Here is a 9,894-nt window from a genome sequence, read left to right on the forward strand (position 1 = left end):
AGGAATCATATATGAAGTACCTACCAAAGTAATTGAAACTACGGCTACTCCTTCGCGGGCGCAGAAATGTGTTGAAAACAAAAATGGCCGTCAGAGAGAAAGGAGCGGTCGTAGATGTTCTTGATAAACGGATATCAGACCTAGAAAGACGTATTCTGACCAGCGAAGAAGATGTCCTTGGTCTTAAGGGTTCATCGGTAATTCCTTTGATAGATTTAATGTCAATCAACCCTCTTGCAGAGAGGCAATATATGTCTCCTCAAGTTCTGTGTAGTTTAACTGTTTTGGGCATTGATAAGCATCTCAAGATTGTAAAGTGTACGGATTTTAAAATTATCAGCTTAATAAGTCACATGTTTTTGTTTTAGTGCTTAGGAACCTTGAACAATGTACAGAAAAATCTTGATAAAATCGGCACCAAATACAAAAGAATTGCAGCAGTCTGGAAGAACGGTATATATATGAAATAAATATTTTAATTTAAGCTTACCTTTGTTATTATTTAGCAACACGTTTTTATTTTATTTTAATTGTTTCTGAAGATATTGATTCGTTTTTTCTTGGAAATAGTTTTTAGGGTAAGGTTTTAACAAGTTGAGGGATAAACGAGTTTTGTATGGTCCAAATCCCTTGAAGTCCTTGAAATTGCATATTTGGCTTGAAAGTGCTTGAAGATGAGAAATTAAGACAACTCAGTAAACCCAAAACTTGTAAGACATTATGCACATAGCATTCATTTAGCTGTTTTTTCTGAAACAATTTATAAACAGATGCACAGCAGACTAACTGGTCTCAAATTGACAATATTAATTTTGGTTTTTGTTTTCAGTGAAAGAGCTGGAAACATTTCTTTCTCCTGAGTTCATGGAGAAAGCTTCTCTTTCAGATGATGCCAAAGCTGATATCATTGTTGCAGGTTAGCAAAAATTAGACAATAATATTGATAATGATGATGATAGCAGTTTCTCAGGATTGTCGTGAGGGCAAGCATGTTACATTCAAGCAAATAAAGCAAACGCGTAAGAGAAGATAAAAAGAGAAGGAAAGACTGTAATCTCTTTTGTCACTGATGCACTCAAATTCTTTGTAGTTCCATCAATTGGATTGGTTCATAAATAATGGCATGCTATTAACACACTGTCATACAAGTTTGAATTCTACTTATTGTCACCTGAACTATGGTCAAATGTAACAAGAAATTCCTATCCCCATGATAAGATTGTAAATAACAAAATAGCTAACTTTACGTGTGATCTTGGCAATGTACAATTATTGCTGATTCATTAAAAACATGAACTACAAAGAGCATGTAATTCTTGGGCAACCAAATTTGAATGTTTCTTGGGCAAACCGTGATTCCTTATTTTTTATTTTAAACCCCGATAGTTAAAAATTCTATCCAAAAAAAGTTTTTTTAGCAATTGGCCAACGTAACATTAATTTATTCTTAGGTGAAAACCAACTGAGATCCTGTGCTGAGCAGCTTAGACAAGTTGAAGATTTGAAAAAAGTGGTTACAACAGAGCCCCTCAAAGGTTTGTGATAGTACTGTTGAACATCTCTTTGCCTGAAAAAATTGGTTCTAATCTGACTTCATTATAAGTAGATTGTGGTCATGATAACTGGTTTATATACTGGTGTGTAACAGTGTTTGTTGTGCTTAAACTGCCTCTTATTACTACTTTGCCCAAGGAACTATCTCATTTAATCATTGTACGATAGAATTACTTTTTTCTCCTCCCAAGGGAATCATCTTAGATTGATGTCCTTGTAAGAAAAAACCACATTTCTTCTGTTGCCTAGCCTGCGTCACAGACCAAACTAAGGTTAAGTCTTTTTGTGAAACAATGCTAAAATCTTTGTTCTGGGCCTCCACTTGTATACCAGGGTTTGAGTATGCACCATGATTGGTGTGTTCAAAAATCCATTGTCAATTTGCCAATCAGGTTGAAAGGAAATTTGAATTGCTCTTCCAGTAATTTGTTCAGTCTGTTGGGGTCCCTTAACAAGAATATCAACACTGCTTTGCAGACGTTACTAACATGGTTTAGATTACGTCTGTATCACAGGCTGCTACTGTTACATTACTTTCACGTAATCCATTCATACATACACAGGTCATACCCACTCATAACATGTCACAAGTTTGGTTGAATGTGAAGTCATTAAAAATCAGAAATTCAAACTTTTGACTCAAATGAAGATTGCATCAGGGTTTACGAAACCTTAGTCACTATCACCTACAGAACATTCAGAACTACACTCACCTGGATGATCATATTCCACCCACTTTTCCATTTTCATTTTGTATGTCATCATTACTTTTCATATGTAACATTAACATTGTTGAGCATTTTGTTCAAAAGCCTTGAATCAAAATAAATGTATTTTATGTACCTGTTTTGTGTTGCTTTGCTACTAGATTTACCAACTTGGTCTGCCAAACTTCAACCACTGGTAGAAATTCATATCCAGCAAAAGGTAGGGCTGTCACGGAGCCTCTTTTAGATCATGAAAGAAAATGTTATAAAGTGTTGAATGTCATTTGGACAACCCATTTTGTTGGAAATCTTAGGTGCAACCATTAAATAATTAACGTTGTGGGAGAAGGACTCACTACAAAGGATATCTAAACTAAAAAGTAGAAAAATAAAGCCATAGACAGACAGACAGCCATAATAACTGCCACAGAAGTTACACGAACGGGATATTTCAAAAAATACACATGTTGAGATCAATTGATCGATCTTTGTGTCCTACTGGATTCATGCCATGAATTATTTTACATCTTTGGGGATTTCTATGCGTCAGGTAACAAAATCACTGCACTCTTGGGACTCAAAGAATTAAAATAAGTTTTATTTGAAATGCATGTAAATGCAAAGTATTGCTTTTTCTTTGTTTCCTCATAGGAGGAATTCACTGCAGGCAGTGAGAGACTCCATAATCTGCTTTCAACCTACAACAATATAGTATCCTTTTTAATAGGCTTTACTGTTGTTATTTTTCCCAGTTGTTGGTTGGTAGACGTAACAAAGTTTGTGTGGAACAATATTGTATGTGACTCAAATTATCTTATTTCAAATTCTCCCTTTAATTCATAAGTATATATATTTGGGAAATGAAAGGAGATTTTAGCGTGTAATCAGAACTGCTTCTCTGAGTGTTCAGAAAAGGCAAGAGACAGTTTCATGGGCATGATCTTTCCAACTTTCGGAAAGTCTGTGTGAGGTGGAGATATAAGTGTTTGGTGCATGTGAATCTCTCCCTCTCTACAGTATTTTTAAGATCTTGATAATGCATGCTTTATTTTCTTTGGTAAATGGAAGATTTCGAACCACTGTCATTGGGGAAATGTAAATTTAACCAATAAAGTTAATTCCTTTAATTTAATATTGATGTTTCTGGTTACACAAAAACTATTTTGTCTCAGGTGCAAACAAGGTTACAAAAACCGAAAAAAATGGTGCTACCAAAATTTTCAAATTGTTTACAAACACCAAATTTCATTTTTTGTTGTAGTGCAAACAGGGCATGCTTCTTTAGGTTCCAGATGTGTAGATTTTCTTGTTTGAATCCAATTGTAGCTTGCAATAGTGTGAACAGCACACGTATTTTAAATGGCTTTTCTCAGTCTAATAACAGATAAAAATTATAATCATTGTAAATTCAGACCAGCATACAAATTCCTTGACTGTTTGTAGATAAATCTCCTGTCAAAACAGTTTGTTGAGTGGGACGTTTTGTTAACACAGATGGAACAAGCTATGGAAGTTAAACCAGCAGACTAGTTGAACAGTTATAAGAATAAACGTGAAAAATATTTAAGAACTTGATGAAGGGTCATCTAGTAGAATCTGTATGATATGAAATTAAAGTGTATTCAATATAACAGTGACTTACAATGCGCTACAATTTCACTGAACGCTCTTTTAGTGGACACCTGTCGAAAACGAACACCTAGGGGTGGGTCCCACTGCTGTTTTTTAATCATTTTCATTTATTCAATGGCGGCATTTATTTTAGTCTCCTTCGTTTTTTTAGTGTCGTCAGTCAACTCTCCTTCCCACAATGAAATTTAACTCCAAACAGGTTTTTTTTTTTTGCGTAGATTTATTTTGCTGTTTAACAGCAAATTAGATAATTGGAAGGAAAGAAAGAGATTTAAGGGGGAATATCACAGGCAGCTAAAGCTCAGTATGACAGTTTATATCATATTGTGTAATCCTCAAAATGGCCATGAGCCTCTGCTGTGAACCCGAATATATTAAAGGATTTGTATGGGAATCCAGGTAATGGATTCAAGATGATAAATACTCGCTCGGATTTCAATAAAAAACGCTTTACAATATTTTACTGGTGTGGTCTTGCTCCTTGTGTGGTTATTTTCCGATCATCTGCGATTAAAGCGATTTTCTTTACCACCGAGTTTTCACTCTAGGAGTGGAAACTGAGAGTTAGGGCTGCCTGTGAAATGATCTAAATCTGTGATAAATAAACATTTTCTGCAAGCGATCGCAAACGAATTTGCTGTAGAACGTAGGTTCTAAGAAAACCTGATCAGCAGAAATATACCAAGTAGACACATTGAATTCAAGTCTGAAAAATGCCTTTGACCATATTCGCTCGTGAACAAGGACAGCCAGTCAAAAGTTCCAGCCGTCAATTTTTTGCGTAGCGCGAGCGTCTGATTTCAGAGATAAACAAACCGAAGCTTCTTGAAACATGCTGTACTTGTTTGTCGGTCATTCCCCGGATCATCAAGTCGACAGTAGAAGCCAAAGGTATCCCTGTACACTTCTTTTTCTAGTTTTTTTTTCCTCGTAGAGAAGAGTTCGCACTTATATAAGTTTACACACTCAAGGGATATGCAAGTTTTGGAGTAGAAAGCAAATTTTTTAAAAGTCCGCACACGGCCAAAGTGCCTATTTTTAGCTATTTTTCCTTATCGTTCCTAGTAGCAAACTGGCGGGAAACTATTGCGTAATTTCGCGCGCGGTACATGTTTTCATGAATGAAGGAGGGCGAAAGTGTAACAGATCGGCATGCTCACTGAACATATTTTCGTTCCGATTGATGACAGTTTTGAAAGTTTCGAGACGTAACGTGCTTTAGCAAACATTAGATCACCAGAATATTTCAAATCATGTCCCACAAACAGGGATCGCCAGTCGTTTTGCCCAAGAAGACACCGCTTTGTGCTCGATGCAAACATCATGGATTCCGTACCGCTTTGAAGGGGCATAAAAGATTTTGCAAATGGAAAGATTGTGAGTGTCAAAAGTGTATTTTGATCTGCGCAAGGAGAAAAATCATGGCTGCACAAGTTGCTATAAGACGAAAGATGGATGACTGTTCATTGATGGACAGTTCTAAAGTCGAATATTGTGAAGTGGAAAACAGGCCCACAACTGATCAACATCGCGCTCGTTCAACTTCAACAGGTGAGGAATTTTATGAGCTTATAACTTGAGGGCAGAACCTTTCAAGAAAAATGTTAAATAAAAAGCAGTGAAACATTTGCCTTTTCATCAATTAATAGGGTTAATCATTATCCGATTGATCTCGAACTTTATAAAGCTATCGGGATAGACAAAACCCTTGGTATGGCAAGCTCTCATTAGACAGAAACAGCGAATGGCTTCTTTCTTTCTTTTTTTTTTAAATTGTCCACTGGTCCACGGTGAAAATGATAAAGGTACGGGAGGGAAGGAAAGAATTTTTACGTCACGAGTTATATGTTTACATTGATCATATTAAGATGTTGAAATTCTGCTAAAAATGCGCGTTGCACAACATTAAACTCGGGCGAAAAGAACTACCCATCATGATACTTCCAGCCATTACAGAGACATAATCAGTTAAACCTAAAAGTCTGGTAACATATTGGTCTTAAAAGAAGAAAACAATGCAAAGAAGTAAGGAATTTGATGTTTCAGTTGGTGGATTAATTTAAAACCTCATATTCATTTAAATCTATTTATCAATTGGACTCAAAGGTAACGTCATTTCTAGCATTTTTGGTGGTACTTTATTTTTTCGGGAACTCAACATTTTTGTGATCAGTCTAGTTCGGATTTTTTCACTGCGAACTTATTTTGCGAGTCTAATTAGCAACCACCCTTAAGATTCTTGTGTTTGAAAGAAACAGACGAAGGTATTATATTCCAAAACAAAATAAAGGTGTTATCCTGCGACGGGAGAAACATCTGGTCGATTGTTCTAATTCAGGGTTTGATTCATGCTACAAAATTAACATTTCTCGTGAATGTCTGTGAAACCGCGTGCCAGTTTGCGATCGTGGATTTACTTTTTACTTGACTTAAAATTTTCTGAGCAGATCGCAGACCATAAAAAACGCAATAATTTATAGATCCACAAAGGGTATGATAGTGCTTAACAGTACGTATGAAAAGGCTTCATTTTAAAGTTAAAAATATGAATTTCTCAGCATTCCCTGGACCGTCAAGAAAACGTCCCTTTGACAGCCCACCTGACCCCACCAGGGTAGCAAGATGCTCATGGCTTCTGAAAAGGCTCTTTCCAGATTTTTCTCAAATATTCCTACATACACTGCTGGAAGCGCGTGACTTCGACCTGCTGTCAACATTGGAAACTTTGGTTGATCTGTTGCAGAATGGAGGCAAGTTTAATGTGCCATATCCAGGGGCAATTCCAACCAATAGCGTTTATTCATCAGGTATGACAACAAGGCCGGCGTTGGTCAATGATTACGTATGCTAGCATTAGCAGTATTTTCTCTTCTAAATGAGCAAAAAGTAGTTTGATTTTTTCCTATCTGATTGTTACAACTACATAAAAAACCTCTATTTAGAAATACCTGCTTTTGAAGCCAGTGTTCATTTAAATTCAATTCAAATCAAACATATTTAGCCATGAAACACTATCCAGATGGACAGAGAAAGTGTTCTAATTCTTTATGGATTGTGGAGTTTGTAGAGTGGTACTGGTCAAATTAAAACTGAGCACATGACTGGTACAAAAACCAATAGAGAGGGGAAGTCGTTACGTCAGGTTGCCATGATAGCAAAATTTCTGAATGTCGACAAACCGGAAACGTCACTTAAAAAGTGAATTTGCATCGTTTCAAACTTCATCGATTTTATTCAGTTTCATTTAATTTGTCAAATGTTGGCAAAATCTCTGCAGTTGTCAAAAGGACAGTATATAAGTTTACAAAAAGGAAAAGAAAATTTTTGTGTTGTGTTCACCAACTCCATAAAGTAAGTACATGAAATTTAACCTGTTCCAGGCTCTCAGATAGTGGGGAAGAAGCAAAAGTAAAAGGCACGCGAAAAGTTGGCGTGTTCTCGCTTTTTCAATTCAGCTGGCCCAACTATCTGGGAGCCTGGAACAGGCTACATAAAAATTAGGAAGTTTCATGTCGCCTAAGAAATGTTCAACAAAGCGTGATGTACATGTAAAGTTGTTGTTTTGCTAATCTTAACTCATTGCTTTTTCTACTTGCCATTCTCTTTGCCCTTGCCAACATCATTGCTTAAGTTCCCTATTGTTGTCATCCAAAGATTTTGCTACCATGGCAACATGACATCACATTTCTCCTCTCTATAAGGGACTAACAATTTGGCAACAGATGACCTGCATCGTTCTAAACCTCTTATTTCATTGGTCCCCTTTAATCTGCACTTCCATTGTTTTCAGGGATAGGGGCATTATTATGTCACAATCCCTATTGCTTTCCCAGCCAATCACAAACAGTCTTTCAAATAGGTGCACATCACCCGGCAACAGTGCCACAACACCCCAAAACCTTAAAATTATTATCTCCAACTGAGTTCTTTACTTCAGTTTTGTCATTTATTCTGTCAGGTGCTCCAGTCACTGCTTGCATCAAGCTGTGGAATGACCAGGAAACAGCAGCTCAAGCACTCATATTACTGGCTGCACAAAAAAACTAACCTAACGTTTGACTAGCACATGTAATCTGCTGCTCATTGCACTAAAATATGATAATATTATTGCTAATGGATGGTTATTAGAATGTTGTTCTTTTGTTCTACGTATTCTGTTTTCCATGCTTTCAAAATCATAAGGAGCAAGCTTGGTGTAGTTGTGTTGTACATTATGAAAAGATTCAGCCAATGCCTGATTGCAATTTTTTTGAAATTATATATATTACAAAGTGTGGCAGGGCCATTAAAACTGCATCTGGTATGTATTATACAATGTATGAATTATTATAATGCATGCTTGCTGGCAAGTCAAACTTCAATTATGCTTCTCTAGGCTTTCAACAAATTAATGGTAACACTTGCTATAGTTAATTAGCAGAGCAATGTTGGAATAAAATACTTGCAATTTCCGCTGTTGCTTTTACTGGTCGTCTTCTTTTTAGCACGTGATTACAGCCTAGGAGCTACCATAAAATTCCGAAAATAAGCCCCTCCATGTATAAGCCCCTCCAAATATAAGTCCCCCAAACTCGTAATGCAAACGACCCTCCGTTAAATCGCCCCTCCAAATATAAACCTCCGGGGCCTTGTACTTGGAAAATTGCCCTCAAATACAAATTAAAACAAAGCAAAAATGGTAAATTTACTTCTAACTATAAGGTTAGCCCAATCGATTTTGAAACACAAATTTTCCTCCCTAGATAAGCCCCTCCAAATATAAGCCCCTCAAAAATGCCCTTTGAAAAATATAAGCCCCGGGGCTTATTTTCGGAATTCTATGGTATTTTGCTGTTGGGGCTCGGGGATCATGTAACATAGTAGAGACCTTAGCCAAAGAAAATGTTGACGTCCTGGATGTCAAAAATGGCAACCGGAAGTTGATATTTTCACTCTTTCAGTGCTCCGACTCGACAAATTCGTACAGCGGGATTCAAGACAAGGGCATTCACATTCATTGTCTGAGACAAAAGTGTTCCATCAAGCGAGACATCAAATTTCGGGTTGCTATTCATGACGTCCGGGATGTCAGCGTTCTCTTTGTTCAAGCTCACTAACGATCAAATTTGAAATTTAGGGTATTGAAATGTTTGAGTGAAAATGACACGTTGGACCATAATAAGGCAAAAGTTTCAGGAGGCATGAAAATTCTTTTGCCAAATGCTGCCTATGAACCAAGTGAAGCCATATCACAAAAAATACGCCTGATCAGGTCCAACCTAAAATGTTACCCTGAACCCAGGATAATATTCAGCTCCCTAGTGTGTTACTTCTCATTAGAATACTATTCACTAATCTCGTACCCAGATCTCCCACTTCAGCATAAGACAGAGTGAGATCTGGGTACAAAATTAACTATTCACAGGATGAAATGGGCCAGTTTGGAATTATTAAAATTCACACTTGGCTACAACGTTGAGAGGAATGAAACAAAAGAAAATAAAAAAAAATGAGATTCAGTTTAAAATACTTCAAATTTTGTTTAATTTCTCTAGCTCAACCTCAGAGCCAAGAGTGAATTTTGATAATTCGAAACTGAGCTATTTTGGAGCGAATTCTTTGCATTGTTCCTATAAATTGAACACGTGTATATAACAGACATCCTTAACTGCATTCTTGGGTTTGAGAAAAACAATCACTCTTCGTAGGCCATTCTTACACTTTCTTTTAATATATTTATGATTCCACGGCATAACAATTCCACTAAAGCATGATGGTGTATTAAATTTACATTCTTTTTACATTCCATCGATACCAAATTTACTGCAAGTTTAATTTGTTATTGTTCTAGTTCAAGTCCATACAAAGTTTATTATAATTATGCTTGGCTTTGCGAGTGAAGCAAGATGAAGTGAATCCTGTGATCTGATAGGCTAACTGAGCCGGCACAGGATACCCGCTTTGTTCACACAAGAAAAGCTTTTCTTTTGCCCAGGGTACCAGAGGTTTTTCTTGCATGCAG

The 9,894-nt window shown here is 36.6% G+C and overlaps 2 protein-coding genes across 2 annotated transcripts; both read left to right on the forward strand.

The window, feature by feature from the left end:
• Positions 1 to 61: 61 nt before the first annotated feature.
• Positions 62 to 3,892, forward strand: LOC140937335 (dynactin subunit 3-like). Its single transcript, XM_073386887.1, has 7 exons — positions 62 to 197; positions 369 to 453; positions 830 to 916; positions 1,452 to 1,535; positions 2,423 to 2,481; positions 2,913 to 2,972; positions 3,705 to 3,892. Exons 1-7 carry the CDS (start codon positions 84 to 86, stop codon positions 3,789 to 3,791), a joined length of 576 nt encoding a protein of 191 aa, XP_073242988.1. The 5' UTR covers positions 62 to 83; the 3' UTR covers positions 3,792 to 3,892.
• Positions 3,893 to 5,030: 1,138 nt separating this feature from the next.
• On the forward strand, positions 5,031 to 8,148 carry LOC140939164 (uncharacterized). The gene is made up of 3 exons (XM_073388720.1): positions 5,031 to 5,444; positions 6,452 to 6,700; positions 7,852 to 8,148. Exons 1-3 carry the CDS (start codon positions 5,147 to 5,149, stop codon positions 7,938 to 7,940), a joined length of 636 nt encoding a protein of 211 aa, XP_073244821.1. The 5' UTR covers positions 5,031 to 5,146; the 3' UTR covers positions 7,941 to 8,148.
• Positions 8,149 to 9,894: the final 1,746 nt, after the last annotated feature.

Source organism: Porites lutea, chromosome 5, assembly GCF_958299795.1.
Source record: "Porites lutea chromosome 5, jaPorLute2.1, whole genome shotgun sequence".
NCBI lineage: Eukaryota > Metazoa > Cnidaria > Anthozoa > Scleractinia > Poritidae > Porites > Porites lutea.

What these genes read in the sequence shown, in the direction of transcription:
- LOC140937335 (XM_073386887.1), top strand. Translation starts at nt 84, where the DNA reads ATGGCCGTCAGAGAGAAAGGAGCGGTCGTAGATGTTCTTGATAAACGG. An exon ending in AGCTGATATCATTGTTGCAG is followed by an intron (nt 917 to 1,451) that starts GTTAGCAAAAAT and finishes ATTTATTCTTAG; the next exon opens with GTGAAAACCAACTGAGATCC. An exon ending in TTTCAACCTACAACAATATA is followed by an intron (nt 2,973 to 3,704) that starts GTATCCTTTTTA and finishes GACTGTTTGTAG; the next exon opens with ATAAATCTCCTGTCAAAACA.
- LOC140939164 (XM_073388720.1), top strand. Translation starts at nt 5,147, where the DNA reads ATGTCCCACAAACAGGGATCGCCAGTCGTTTTGCCCAAGAAGACACCG. An exon ending in CGCTCGTTCAACTTCAACAG is followed by an intron (nt 5,445 to 6,451) that starts GTGAGGAATTTT and finishes TGAATTTCTCAG; the next exon opens with CATTCCCTGGACCGTCAAGA. An exon ending in CAATAGCGTTTATTCATCAG is followed by an intron (nt 6,701 to 7,851) that starts GTATGACAACAA and finishes TTATTCTGTCAG; the next exon opens with GTGCTCCAGTCACTGCTTGC.